Below are 16,411 nucleotides of genomic sequence, written 5' to 3' on the forward strand. Positions count from 1 at the left end.
CGTAAACGATCGAATTAACGATGGAGATTACACATTAAGAAGGAATTAATGAAATGTCTGTGATAATCAATGGGTGTCAGACAATTCACCCCCAAGACAATTCACCCCCTGGACAATTCACCCCCAGAATTTGAATTCCTTGGACAATTCACCCCCAAAGACAATTCACCCCCAAGACAATTCACCCCCATATTTGTATATGAGATTTTATGGTCATTTGCTTTTGTCATATTTGAACATAATTTGTGAGCAGATGTTCTGGGGTTATAATTTTGACTTTGCACACAATTTTGATGTGAAAATAATAAATGTAGTATGTTAAATGAAAGATTACATTGTGTTTTTTGTCATATGCAATTCAACCAATGTATTTTTCTATAAACTGTGTTACAACATATAAAATTGAAATTAATTAAGTTTTTTGTATTTATAATATTTGTGCATTTGTTTTAAATAATATTATTATTTTACTATTTTATTATTAGTACTTTGTCAAATATTGAAGATGATTAATTAGTTTCATTAAATTCTTAGAATTTTACATTAATATCACAATTATTTATTTATTCATGTTATATAGGATAGTTAAATTAATAAAATAAAATGGTTTAATTGATAAGAAAACCTTAATTAAAGAAAGGAAATTTAATCTGGTTGGGAGCATGCAATTAATGGGTATTACAATCACGCATTCACACCCCTGGCGAGGCTTTATCAAAGTGTCAAAACAGATTAATCAAAATGTCAAAACAGATAAACAAAGACTTCAGTTACACACATTGACATATGACATAATTATGCTGGGCTTGGCATAATACCTGTATTTAAAAAATCCATTTTTGTTCACTTGATATTTTGATTATTATTTTTAAACAAATAATTATTATTAAAAAAATATTATTTTTAAACATATAATTATTATTATTATAAACAAAGACTTCAGTTACACACATTGACAAATAATTATACTGGGCTGAGCATAATACCTGGTAATACCTGTATTAAAAAATTCCATTTTTGTTCACCTGATATTTTTATTATTATTTTTATTTAACTGCCTATAAACATAGGTGTTTCATTAAAAAAATATATATTTTTATTCTTATTATCCATTAAGGTGTTCAATTTTCTCTCATTGAAGGATAAGTAATAGAAGTTGTGTTTTGTAATGTTGTGTATTGAAACATATTTTAGTCTGCAAATATCAGTATTCATTTCAAATCCAGTAATTCACGCAATTTTCTGTAATAATTTTAAAATGCTACTTTTACAGGAGTACTTCATGATTTATTAAATCCACTATAATACCGCTAGTATGGTTCTACTAAAAATGTTTTGAAATGTAATGTATTTTTTACATTAATTGTACTCAATTCAAGTCCACTTCAATCATACAGTATGTTAACTCATTCCATACTACAGCCTTATCTCTAAGCAACCCCAATCAGTATATCTACCACTAGATAATCAGAAGAAGATAATCAGTACCCTCATCAGCTCTGAATGCCTGACAGATTATCTGTTAATTGTTACCTTTAGTGGTGTGAAAAGGTTGTTTTTAGGTGTTGTTATTTTGTTGACTGACTATGTGACAAATCTTTTATTATTATATTTCCCATTTAAAATAAACATAGTAATATTATGAAAATTTCGAAATCTTGCATAACTTATCAAATTAAAAACATTGGAGTATTTCCAAATAATGTATCCAATACCATTATTATTTATTTATACACTTTTTACAAATATAAACTGTTTTAATCAATAAAAACAATCTTAAATAAAACAAAACACATAATTGATTATTTAATAAAAAAAACAACAATAATAAGATATTGTTAATAATAAAAACAAACAGCAATAGATAAAAAGCACAGTTATGTTTCAATTGCAAGTAATTTGATGAAAAAAAGAAAGACATTCTGAGAACATCTTAATATGCTTTTATTCGAACTTCATATAAATCAAATAGAATACAAATAACTATCCTTAGAAAACAGATATTCGTAATTACTAAATCCTAAACAAACAGCAAAAGAAAACAACAACAAAATATCTGGGGGTGAATTGTCCAGGGAGCAGGGGTGAATTGTCTAGGGGGTGAGTTGTCTCCTGTGGGTGAATTGTCTTGGGGTGAATTGTCCAGGGAGCAGGGGTGAATTGTCTAGGGGGTGAGTTGTCTCCTGGGGGTGAATTGTCTTGGGGGTGAATTGTCTTATTCCCATAATCAAAGATGCAAAAAAATGTTTTAGATAGCAACAACATTATTTATTTATTTGTAATCTACTCGGTGGATGTATGTCACGGAAACGAGTGTTTGCATATTGTTAGCGATCAATTTACTCGCAATGTTGTTTTAAACATCTGTCAAGATTATTGTTAGAAAATGGGATAAGACAAACATGGTTTCATTTATATGTTAGTGGATCTGTGCATAATCAGATTCATATGCATATATTGCTTTATTATATTTTTCGTGCTGTACAGTTTATTGAAACAGCATGGAACTTAAATGTACATTGCAAGGTAAATATATTAATATAAATCATAGTAAGTTAAATACATCTATTACCATTAAATGTGCTTGTTTATATTTTTTTCCACAACTGCCTCTGATGCGATTACATGTTTTTCCCTAATTCAGGTATTCACGGAACGTTTTTGCCCTTTTTTGCCTAAACTGCGCGCTAAAATGCCCTTTTTGAAAGTAATGCGCCATGCCCCTTTGCCCTCCTGGGAAAAACACTAGGCATGCCACTACCTAGACAAACCATCACATAGGCATATCATCACATAGGCATGTCATCATGTCATGTAGGCATACCATCACGTAGGTACACCATCATGTAGGCATACCAGCATGTCACCACATAGGCATGTCATCATGTAGGTACACCATCATGCAGGTACGTCATTATGAAAGCATGTCACCAAGTAGGCATTTTACCATGTAGGGATGCCATCAAAAAAGGCATGTCACCACGTACCCACACCATCATGTAGGGAAGTCTCCATGTAGGCACACCATCATGTAGGCACACTATCATGTACATGTAGGCACACCATGTAGGCACGCCATTACGTATATACCCCATCATGTAGGCATGTCACCACATAGGCACCCCAGTAATCATGTCACAACATAGGAAACGGTCATGAAGGCATGTCACTACATAGGCACACTATCATGTAGGGAAGTCACCACGCAGGCACAACATCATGTAGGCAAGCCATCATATAGGCAGGCCTTCATGTAAGCATGTAACCATGTAGGACACCACCTTGTAAGCATGCCATAAAATAGGCATGTCACCAAGTCTTCAGGCCACCATGTAGGTACACCATAACATAGGCATGATTTTTTCAAGTTACTTTGTAGATTAATTCTATGTTTAACTGATATATGAGATTTATTAGTTTATTTGCCAAATATAGTGTATATAAACAACATAATATGTATATGAACATTGATTTAATTGAATTGTCAAAACAGTTTTTGTTAAAAGGGGGACAGTGGATGGAGGGTATATATCATTTTTTTATTTAATTAATACAGTGGGTTACTTGACAGTACTTTTAAAATAAGATTAAACAGTTAAATGATTCAACTAAGAAATTAATTTTTATTATATTAATAAGTAATGAGTAAATGTATATGGCTGAAAGAATAAAGTCAAAACATACTGATATTTAAGTGGTGTTTTGCTTTATACTTGACCTCAAATGAAACAAGATATGTGTTCGTCAGAAACACAATGCCCCATACGGCATTTCTATTTATCATTTGGCAGGTTGAAATCATCTCCCTTTAAAGCTTATTACTTCCCTTATTACTTTCCTTTCAAAGAAATGATAATTATATCATTTAACAAGAGCACCGCCTTGCGGGTGCAGACCGCTCATCTATTTTCTTTTTAAAGGTGAAGGGACTCTCATTTTCAATCACAAAGGAGGGAGGGGTGGAGTGAAGAGGGGCGCATTGTGTGGGGGTGTGGACATTTATTACATTATCTTCCAAAAATGAAAAAAAAAGGAAAAAAAAAATTTCGGGGGGTGGGGGGGGGGGGGGGTGGGGATGGGGATTCTTGGGTGCGATGGTTAAAGGGAATATCAAACATAAAATAATAAAAATAAATATTTGTGTTTTTTAACCGTTTAAAAAAAAAATTGGGGGGGGGGGGTGAGGTGGGGGGGGTATAGTGTGAGGGTGTGGTGGTAATTGGTGAGATGATCTTAAAAAAAAAAAAAAAATTAGGGGGGGGGATTCGGGTGGGGGTCGGGGGGAGGTTGGGGATTCTTGGGTGCGATTGCTGGACAGTATTTCAAACATAAAATAATCAAAATAAATAGTTTTGTTTTTTAACCGTTTAAAAAAAAAATGGGGGAGGGGGTGGGGTGGGGGGGGGGGTATAGTGTGAGGGCACGGGCGATGGTTTGGGTGGAGTCTATTGTGGTATGTCAGGTAAGAGTAGTTTTGTCAAAGTATCAATCAAATCTAATCATAAATTAAGAATTTATGGCAATTTTAGCAAAATTTAATAATTTGACCTTCAGAGTCAAGGTCATTCAAAGGTCAAGGTAAAATTCAACTTGCCAGGTACAGTAACCTCATGATAGCATGAAAGTATTTGAAGTTTGAAAGCAATAGCCTTGATACTTAAGAAGTAAAGAGGATCGAAACACAAAATTTAACCATTAATTCAAAGTTACTAAGTAAAAAAAGGGCCATAATTCCATAAAAATGACATCCAGAGTTATGCAACTTGTCCTTTTACTGTACCCTTATGACAGTTTGCGAGTGTTCCAAGTATGAAAGCAATATCTATGATACTTTAGGGATAAAGTGGACAAAAACACAAAACTTAACCAAACTTTCAATTTTCTAAGTATAAAGGGCCCATAATTCCGTCCAAATGCCAGTCAGAGTTACATAACTTTGCCTGCACAGTCCCCTTACGATAGTTAATAAGTGTTGCAAGTATGAAAGCAAAAGCTTTGATACTGTAGGAATAAAGTGGACCTAAACACAAAACATAATCAAATTTTCAATTTTTTAAGTATAAAAAGGGCACATAATTCTGTCAAAATGCCAGTCAGAGTTACATTACTTTGCCTGCACAGTCCCCTTATGATAGTTAGTAAGTGTTTCAAGTATGAAAGCAATAGCTTTGATACTTAAGGAATAAAATGGACCTAAACACAAAACTTAACCAAAATTTTCAATTTTCTAAGTATAAAAAGGGCATATACTTCTGTCAAAATGCACGCCAGAGTTATCTCACTTTGCCTGCCCAGTCCCCTCATGATAGTAAGTAAGTGTACCAAGTTTGAATGCAATAGCATTGATACTTTCTGAAGTGGACCTAAACGCAAAACTTAACCAAAATTTTCAATTTTCTAAGTATAAAAAGGGCACATAATTCAGTCAAAATGCACGCCAGAGTTATCTAACTTTGCCTGCCCAGTCCCCTCATGATAGTAAGTAAGTGTACCAAGTTTGAATGCAATAGCATTGATACTTTCTGAGAAAAGTGGACCTAAACGCAAAACTTAACCGGACGCCAACGCCGACGCCGAGGTGATGACAATAGCTCTTCTTTTTTTTTTCAAAAAATAGATGAGCTAATAAAAAACCTTTGACAATCAATCATTTGAGTTATAAATAATCAAAGTAAAAACCTGTAAAAAATCTGTACAGTAACTGTGTAAAGAGCTTTAATTCTTGTTAAGGAAATATATAATATGAGATTTATAATTATATAAATTACTTCCCTTGAAATAATTGTCTCTAACAAACCTCTATTTTTAGTAGCAAATTATTAAAAGCCACTATCTATTTTAGTAGCAAATAATTAAAAGCTACTACCGTTACTGTACTTCACCACTAAAAATGTGCAGCTCAATGAGATACACATGCATGCCAAATAGCAAGTTGCTATGTTCAATATTGAATAATTATCTCCCTTTAAAGCTTATTACTTCCATTGGATTTGTATTTTTGACCTTAGACCTTGAAGGATGACCTTGACCTTTTACCGTGCCGCTTTGATTTATTTAACAAGAATATATAATTTTTGGCTTCCATTGGATTTGTATTTTTGACCTTAGACCTTGAAGGATAACCTTGACCTTTTACCGCGCCGCTTTGATTTATTTAACAAGAATATATAATTTTTGGCAGGTCAGATACTGTAAATGTATAGAAATTAGTCGGTATGAAATTTCGTGGTTTAAAAAAAAAACAACTAATTCGTTGACACGTTATTTCGTGGATTTCAAATAAAAAACAACTAATTCGTAGATACAAAATTTCATGGATTTCAACTTTTCGGGGAAGACTGACCGTCATAATAATTAAACTATAACAACCAGAGTAATAACGAAGCATAATCTGATAATCTGTATTGACAGCAAGACTTGAGGTTAATGTGCACTGAAGCATGAAAGTGTTGCCGGTAATTGTTGATAAGAGCAATAATGCAGCGCACTTGTAGGTCCACGCTCTCTAATTGCCATCAATGCTGTTTTGACAATATTTGCAATTCTAAGCGCAATCGGAAGAAGTCCCCTTGTTGTAACAACAGTAATAAGGTCCCCAAAATACACGTGTGAAAACCATTGTCTCTTTTAACTTTAATTGGCACTATTTGACCCATGTGATAAATCTGCAAACTGTTAATTTGACAACGTCACGTAACAGAGAACAATCGTTGAAGTACAGTTTAAATACCTTGCTTGATTTAAAAAGTATTATTAACCAAACACTTATCAAGAAAGCAACATATTGTATTAACTAGCATATCTAAATCAAACAATCATAAACATCTTAGTTCAAACATATATAATTTACGTCAAATGGGTAGAACATGACAACATCATTTTCAATTCGGAAATATTTTAATTAGTCAAGATATAGTGTAATGTGACCTACTGAAGTGAAGTAACTAATACATAAATATCTTGGATAACTGACAACAAAAGAAATTGTCAGAAATGACATTTGGAAAATGACCGATTTGAGATTAAAAATGTATAAACAATCGTTGGTAATTTGTTGAGCAGACCAACAAAATCTAAAATCGAAATTTAATTGTTTTACAGTAATTATGTCCATTTAAACTTAAAGGTTATTACTTCCCTTCGATTTGTTTTTTCGACCCCATGACCTAGTTTTTGACCCCGCATAACCAGTATTCGAACTTGACCTAGATATTGTCTAGATACAACTTCTGACCAAGTTTGATAAAGATCTGATGAAAACTATTTGAATTAGAGAGCGGACAAGAAAAGTGTGACAGACAGACTGACAGACTAACAGACGGACAGTGCGAAAACTATATACCCCCTTTTCTTTGAAAGGGGGCATACAAATTTAAAATTCCCCCCATATCCTTAAATTACCCTGCTATGGGTAGCGACTCGCTTCCCCTAAAATGGATTTAGGGCCCTGGCATGTCATCATGTAAGCACACCATCATTTAAGACCACCATCATGTAAGCATATCATCATGTAGCTACACCATCATGTAAGCATGTCAGTACATAGGCAACCCATCATGTAGGCAAGCCACCATGTAAGCATGCCATAACGTAGGTAAACAATCATGTAGGCATGCCATCACATAGGCTAATCATCATGTAAGCATGCCATTATATAGGCTCACCATCACGTAAGCACACATACATGCAGGCGTACCAACATGTAGGCACACCATCATGTAGGCACAACACCATGTAGGCACACCATAATGTAGGCACACCACCATGTAGACAAACCATCATGTAGGCAAGCTATCATGTAGGCAAGCCAGCATGAAGGCAAGCCATCATGTAGACAAGCCATCACGTAGACACACCATCATGTAGGCAAGCCATCATGTAGGTGTGTGTCAGTATGTAGGCAAGCCACCATGAAGGCAAGCCATCATGTAGGCAAGCCATCATGTAGACACACCATCACCTAGGCACACCATAATGTAGGCACACCACCATGTAGACATACCATCATGTAGACAAGCCATCAAGTAGACACACCATCACATTGGCACACCACCATGTAGGCAAGCCATCACATAGGCACGCCATAGTGTAGGCACACCACCATGTAGACAAACCATCATGTAGGCAAGCCATCATGTAGGTGTGCCAGTATGTAGGCAAGCCACCATGAAGGCAAGCCATCATGTAGGCAAGCCATCACGTAGACACACCATCATGTAGGCAAGCCATCATGTAAGCATACCATCATGTAGGCACACCATCACGTAGGCACACCACCATGTAGGCATGCCATCACGTAGGCACACCATCACATTGACACACCACCATGTAGGCAAGCCATCAGGTAGGCACACCATAGTGTAGGCACACCACCATGTAGACAAACCATCATGTAGGCAAGCCATCATGTAGGCACACCATCATGAAGGCACACCATCATGTAGGCAAGCCTACATATTAGCATGTCATCACGTATGCCCACCATCATGAAGGCATGCCTACAAGTCTGCATGCCACAAAGTCAGCATTCCTGCATGTAGGCATGCCACTCTTAAGATTTAAAGTAAAACCAAATTATTTGCAGTAACAATAGAGAATAATATGGAACTAGCTTGTAGCATTTTATCATTTGAAAATTAATTCTTTAGAAATAAAAATACTCTGTCAGAACTGTGAAATTAATGTGCTAGACGATACTGAAATTCTGCCTGACCAGTATGTCTTACAGTGTTTTCAAGTAAATAACATTCCTCGTCAAAGAACAACCTCTGAAAAAAAAAAAAAGTCTCCCATTCCATTCATGTAACCATGGGCTTGTATTCATTTTATTAATGGTTTCAAATCACAATTACTGGCAAGGTGTGCCAGTGCTGATAAATAAGTATTATGTTTGGCAAGTATTTCAGCCAAACAGCTGAAACATGTGGTCTGCAATTCTTTCTCTTTCTGCCAAAAAAATTATTAGCTTCTGTATTTTATACATCCATGAAACTGTTGGCTGTATTTAAATGCTGCCAACATAAGAAAGCAACAGTATACACATAACATAAGCTAAAAAAAAAATTCAAATATTAAGAGCAAGAAATATAATTAATATCATAATTCTAACATGCAACTCGGCTTATTGTTATGTTTAAATCAAGCCCATGCTGTTTGTGTGTTTACCTAATGGAAAAAATGCACTTTCTTTTAAAACAATACATGTTTAAACACAACTAATTATAACTATTAACACACATATAAATAAACTAGCACATTAACAAACCAATCTAGCATCTTTATCTTAACTTAAAACATTAACCCATAGTTTATTAGACAATAAACAAACATGAACCGCACCATTTCTTCACAGATTATTTTGTACCAGAAGCAAATGTAACAGTTTGGTATATTTTTCAGATGGCAATGGGAATTTTGTAGTTTTTTCTTAATTGGGAAAGTACCTCTTACAGGTACTTTATAAAGAAGGAAAAAAAATTTGCACCACTTTCAAACTCAGACAAAACCTCATTTGGAAATATTTTTTGAACACATTTCATAAAGATTTGGCAATTAATGTAGCTGCTAGTGTTCATAAGCTTTTTTCTGTAATTTGACCTAGAAACACAATTTTGACCATACATAATCCAGTTTTACATTCAATTGTGATTGTTTGAGAGTCGAAAAGTATTTTCTTTAGCTTGACCTTTTGACCCAGTTTTTCACACCTAGTGGTCCAGTTTTGTATTCATCCAAGATATCATTGAGACAAATGTTCTTACCAAGTTTCATAAAGATTTGGTAATAAACGTGGCCTTTTTGAGTATTCAAAAGCTTGTTCACTAATTTGACCTAGAGTGATTCAAATTTCAACCACATGTGACCCACTTTTGAATTCAGTCAACATATGATTGTGAAAAATGCTCTGAGCAGGTGATAAAAAAATAAAAGCGCTGAAGGCACTGTAGTTGTTCGCTGTTTTCCTTGATTCGCTTGTGCGCATTGCACAGGCTAATCTTATTTGATATGCATTAAGCCCCGTTTTCCCTGAAAGCAGCCAATATGTACAGATTTCAGTGATTAACAGTAGACTGGCCAATATCGACTTACAAGCTGGTAAATACACCCACTGCAGTAGTATAGCAGACGCTGCTAAGCATTTGTCGTCTGCAGTGCAGGCAGGCAGCAGTAATCTTTCCTAGCATACAGAGCTCCAGGTAAGGTTTTGGGTCAATTAGTTTTCACCAGAAGATTTTTTTCGCAATAAGTTTTTTTCCGAAATTCATCATCTTCAAATAGCTTTTTTTCTTACAATGAAAAATATTTAATAACAAACGAACATTTTAACTCCATTGACCTTTGCATGAGCTACTGTGTGCATACCGGTCCCTTTCTGGATTTAAAAGCCCTCTCTTGCCCAGACAGACGCCACATTGTGTTTAATACAAGAAGACCATGCTAAATGAATATCTGCATCCGAGCCTTCAATCTTTAACCAGGGAAAGTAATATGTCCATGCCGAGATCTGTTTTTAGTGATACCGCGATGTTTGGGTTTGGAGATCAACAATTCCACCTCATCAACCGCTGTCGACACTATATAAGATTATAGACTGCCAACAATAGACTTTGGACTTTGTTCTCGCCAGGAAATGAAACCAAGTATACTTGGCGCTGTCGCAGAATGAAGTTTCTTTTGAATGCATCCACGCTTTGCAGCTGGCATGTTTAATTTTGTAAACAGAAGATCGGAAACAATATGCAAATATTACTGGTTACAATCAACTATTTCACGAATCCGGTATCGGATATCTCATTAGCATTTACCTTTCGGAGCACAGAACTCGGAAATTCCATAGGATCAAACGGCCGGTCATAATTCGGATCCGTCTGTCTCAATTCTTTTTGATACGATGGATTTTGATTTTCTTTTCGTTTTTCTTTAAAAATAAATTATAATAACGATAAAACGATGCTTATCTGGAGCTCTGTAGCATAGTGAGTTACAGTCCTTAGCGTAGCTAAGCTAGCTAAGCACATACCTCTGTAAATTTAGTCCGCCACTAACGCGACCAACTAAAAACTGGTGAATAAATGTAACCTCTAGAGTGTTGCTATAAAAGGCACAGTGCCCTGCAACATGGTAGCCATATTAGGCAAATGTTAACATGCACAACAAATGATTTTCAAAAGGGAATAGCAAAATCTTATAAGCACTACAATCATGTGACAGGAACTGACCACATTTGAGACACAGCTTATGGTACTTCTTTCCCAGTGCCAGCATCTGCTCTGCAAAGTAGACTGGTTTAGTACATCTCGGACACCTGTCAGACATGGTGCGTATCTCAACCCGCTGCAAGCAGTAGTACCTGAAACAAGAAGTGGGAACTGGATAATTGCAATATGCATAGTGGCAATTTCATTATATTACGTTCTTTTCTTGATGCATTCATTAACAAGAGCACGGCATAACGGGTCCAAGGCTCGGCTGCGAAAGCTTGTCAGATTTTTTTATAATTTTTTAGAGGTCACAGTGACCTTGACTTTTGACATAGTGACCCAAAAAAGATAGTGGTGTGTAGAACTCATCAAGGTGCATCTACATATGAAGTTTGAAAGTTGTAGTTTGAAGGACTTTGATTTTAGAGCCAATGTTAAAAACCTTAACAAACCTTGACAGCGGACAGGATGAGCTGGCTTATAATGACAATACCTCAGATTTTCTCCGAAAACAGCCAAACCAAAAATGTCCATGTACATCGACAAATACATGTTTAGTTTTCTGAATGGAAAATCCATCTTTAAGTTATGTCTTCACTTATATCTTAATGGTTTTGGGGGGGGGGGGGGGCTTCATGTTCAAGAAATGGTACAAATTGTTTGTATTAGGTTGACAACGATTATTTTTCAAGTAAATCTGATGTGATGATTGGTAAACTTGTATTGCTTTTAAGTATGCAACTGACAGCAACCTTTTCTTAACTTTTAAGATTGTGATGATATTTAACAAATAAATCATTGAACTAGAAATGGCACGGCAGAGGCAGACCCACACCGCATGTTTGACACAGGGGTCATCCCAGCATTGATAATGAGGCCATGCATAGTTGAGATTGACCATATTGTCATAAGAGATGTTCAGTATCAATTGGAAGTAAATCGGTGAAGAAATGAAGAAGTTAATGTAAAATAACATAAAACAAGAGATGTGTTTGTCAGAAACACAATGCCCCCTCCTACGCCGCTTTGATTTATTAAAAAAAAAACGGGGGGCCCGTCCAAAGGGGAAAAAATGCGTAGTTTTTTAGGAAAAGGGGAAAATTAAAAATTCACTCTTTCATATGTAATGATATTTATTATATGAATACACATATTTGTATGAATATAATATTCATAGCAGAATGTCTCTGTCCTTTTTCTGAAATATATATCAATGATTTTTTCAACATTAATTTCAGACAGTTCAGCCTTCATGCACAGTCTCAGTTTTCTTAGCCATTTTGAGTCTAATTGAGTTTTTTAAATTGATTAAATGGCAAATTTGAGCATTTTTTATCAATAAAATGGACCAAATTGGAATAGTTTTATCAACAAGTATTGACACAATATAGATACATCAGGCCTTTTCCTTGCCATTTTGGGAGAAAAATGCAATTCATGTGAAAAGTCCACTGATTTGGGAAAATCTAATCTAATTTAATATAACACTTTATAATAATTAAAAATTATATAAATTATAGTTATATAACAAGTTAGTTATTTATAAAATAAATTTGAGATATATTTATCATGATTATGAAACAGTTCTTTCTAAAAAAAAAATAAATAAATAAAAAAAAATTAACATCTGGAGGGGATTTTTTTTACAAAATGGGGGAAAAATATATACTTTTTTTTTTGGGGGGGGGGGGGGGGAATGGGGCCGAATATCGGCCCCAAAATTGCCATAAAAAAACACTGTTCTGCCAAACAATCTCTAAACTTAAACCATTTGTTTCACTTAATCAATTGTATTTGGTATTCAGGCTCCACCTTGCAACCAATAAACATTTAAATTAGGGAGCCAATGAATTTCTACTGATAACACCAATTATTTGATAAAGCCTTCCTTCAGGAAACCAGCTAGTCTGCATGTGGATAGACCTCAGACTCAGTAAAACCAAATCTAATCTTTTGTCATTAATAAACCACACCAGTTTGTGAAATTGTACTGGACCAAGAGTTTACAACTCTGCACCCCATAAGATCTGTAGGGTATCTACTGACTCATTTTTTCCCCTGAGAGTTTTACTATATTATATACTATTATTATATACTGTTCAAGGTACAACAATCAAATTTGCTGGGAGTGTTGCTCATTATAATTGTTGTTATGCATGTGCAATTTTTATCATTTAAGTTCCAAATTACAAAAGTGATGCACCTATTTCAACTTAATACTCAAATAGTTTAATAGACTTAAACTACAGAAAACATTTTCCTCCTCAACGCATTTATGCCTAGAAGACTCTCCCATCCTTCTAAATTGGATCAATTTATTTCCAAAATTAGGGGTGTCGAGTATATTTATTTCTATATAAAGAATATTTCATAAAGAAATTCATTTAAGCAAACAGCGCAGACCCAGATGAGACGCCGCATTATGCGTTATGCGGCGTCTCATCTGGGTCTCCGCTGTTTGCAATGTCCTTTTATCAGGACGCTAGGCATAAATGGGTTAATGTGATATTATGGGCATTTTTCACTGTTAAATTGGGCTGAAAAGAATTAACAGGTTTAAAGAGTTTGTTAAAATGTGGTTACTGACCAATTATCTGCAACTCATCTTGCTACCAGTTGTTTATAAACATAGATTTTATATTAGATATTCTTACGTGACTCTCCCAGTGTTCTAAGCCGAAATGATCCGTAAACAAAATTGTGTATTTGTGTCGTATGAATGAATCTGCACTAAAACTAAATTTAGATTCCGTCGTACATGCATGCAGATCAGTTGTCAAATGAAAGTACGGTTGATATTCAAATGCATTATGTTTCTCTTTCCGTGATATTGTTTTAGTATGTTGATGCTGCAATAACAAATATAAGTGTATATGAAGTAAAAACACCAAAAATAAACAACGGTTGCGATAGACACCTATAAACTGTTAGATGCCCATATCACTTAAACGGTTATAATTAACCACTGCTGATTACCAAAAGGTGTAATATTTGGCATGCAACATGGGATAGAAGTTTACCACAATCTACATTTAAATAATTCCTCTGGGGTTGAGACTGTCTTTGATAAAGTGTCCAATTTTATATTGAGACAACTTGCTACATATTACTACACGCAGCATTGTAAGGGCATTCCTCACCAATGTGACATTAATTATTTTTCTGTATGGTGTTAGTAAATTGCATCATAAACTTGTTTGTTTTATGACGTTCTATTATTACAATAAATATGAGTCTCAGTGATAAAATAGTAATACAAGTCTTTACCAAGTGAATAAGAATACAAAAGCAACCTAATAAAATGTGTTTGTGTTTGCCCCAAAAGAACACATAATTTTATGTGGCTTAATTTTTAAAGATTACTTCTTCAAACAGTGTCTGACCAGACCGGAATGCTAGTTGCTTCAATACAGTACATGCTAGAAATTAGTGCTGCAACAATACGCCAAAAAGCGTATTGCAATATATTGTCAGTTCAAAAACCCGTATTGCAATATATCACAACATATTGCTGACTTGTACCAGAAGTATAACTCCCCAATTACCCGATAATCCCGTTTATTCCAGTTTTAAAGCAAATTCTGGTAAATATTTACTATAAAAGTGCTCAAGAATAACACGAAACACAAACATTCACCAATTTTCTTAAGTATCAAATACATTTTGGCATTTGTTACTATTTAAAGATGTGATGAAATAACGTCCAACAGGGCGTTTTTTTCCACTGAACACGTGTAAATAGCTTAATGTGATATTCTCGTTTTTATACAACACAAAATACACCAACACTTTCCATACGAAGTTCCACATGTCTGCATAATTTTCGCAAATTTAATACTGCTAATTTCAGAATCGAACGAAACATTTACAGTAGTGCGAAATTAATTCAACAATAATTCGTTCAAAAGCATCGAACGAATGCTCCCATGTAACAACCCTACTCCGTATAATATACTCTTTAGAATGCTATATTACGTAACAATTATTTTTAGTAAATACCGCTTTCTTTTGTTTACCTTGATATCATTATTTCGGATGGCTTTTCTGGACGAAATGTAGATGAATTTTTGTAAATTTTTTGTACCGGTATGATGAAAATCGTATAGCAATACAATATGCGGATTGTGTATTGCGATATATACCGATATACCGGTATATTGTTGCAGCACTACTAGAAATATAATTAATGAGACTTTCTGAAAACTGTCCACATGCAGTACCTTTCATATACCACGTGCAGTTAGCATGATGTTTTCAAAGATGGTAAAAAACACAGTATTTGTTCATTTTAAACTTACTTATAACTGCAATTAACAGAGTAATTCTCCTGATTTTAACTGATTATTTTAAGCCAAACAACATATTAACTGTATTTAGACAAACAATCACATACTGCATGAACTATTTGCATAAAAAACTTAGGCAAATTAAGAACTAAAAGTTCACAAACCATTTCATGCTTGAACTACCATTTATAATACTTGCATTATAACGTTCAGCTGTTTGCATAATATAACTGCATTACAAAATGAGTGCAACTATATGAGCAACAGACGCGTATATTTGATAATTTTACGAAGACTTTATGCTGCATTAATTATAATCCCAGGAATTCATACATAAACATCGCAGAATGTCATTTATTTGTTTGGAACAGAGCTAAAATTGTAACTGATAAGGCAAAAACAAACTTTAAATTCTTCTTGACATTGTTTTGTACCATTGTCCTCCTTTATTATAAGTTGCTTGACAGGACTACAAACACAACTGAATCGGGTTTACAACAGCTTAATGGAATATGTTGTTGTTGTTTTTCATAAAATTTAAGAATTGTTAAAAAAAAACGACCATTTTTTCTGCTTTAAATATACATACTCATTAAAAAAAGTTTCACATTTTATCAAGTGGTATAACCAACAAAGAGCTAGTATCCGCCATAGCTCTCAACCATTTACACAACTTAGTTCATTTACCTTTGATATAAGCACATTTTTTAAAGAATACACAAACTATCAATACCTCAGATATTTAATCTAGAACCTGAAGCAAGAAGTAAAGTATGAAACCTATAAAAAAAAATACCGACACTCCCACCTTAAAACTATTGAATCCAAGTTGTAAATGAAACACTACAAATGTTCATTAAAACATTAGATAAAAGTGAGCAAGAAACCTAATGAAAGACCCTTCGTTAACTAAAACTTCCTTAA

General features: G+C 34.3%; 1 protein-coding gene across 4 annotated transcripts in view; it reads right to left on the reverse strand.

Annotated features, from left to right (window-relative positions):
* LOC127856753 (cysteine and glycine-rich protein 1-like) overlaps positions 1–16,411 on the reverse strand; it is a 75,958-nt gene that overhangs the window by 32,629 nt on the left and 26,918 nt on the right. For all 4 annotated transcript variants that reach the window (XR_008038201.1, XR_008038200.1, XR_008038202.1 and 1 more), the window contains exon 2: positions 11,220–11,350. Coding sequence is in view for 1 of the 4 variants with exons in the window: in XM_052392970.1 (XP_052248930.1) it covers positions 11,220–11,350 (131 nt within the window). In the remaining 3 variants the exon portion in view is untranslated. The remainder of the gene's footprint in view (positions 1–11,219; positions 11,351–16,411) is intronic.

Source organism: Dreissena polymorpha, chromosome 1, assembly GCF_020536995.1.
Source record: "Dreissena polymorpha isolate Duluth1 chromosome 1, UMN_Dpol_1.0, whole genome shotgun sequence".
Classification (NCBI taxonomy): Eukaryota; Metazoa; Mollusca; class Bivalvia; order Myida; family Dreissenidae; genus Dreissena; species Dreissena polymorpha.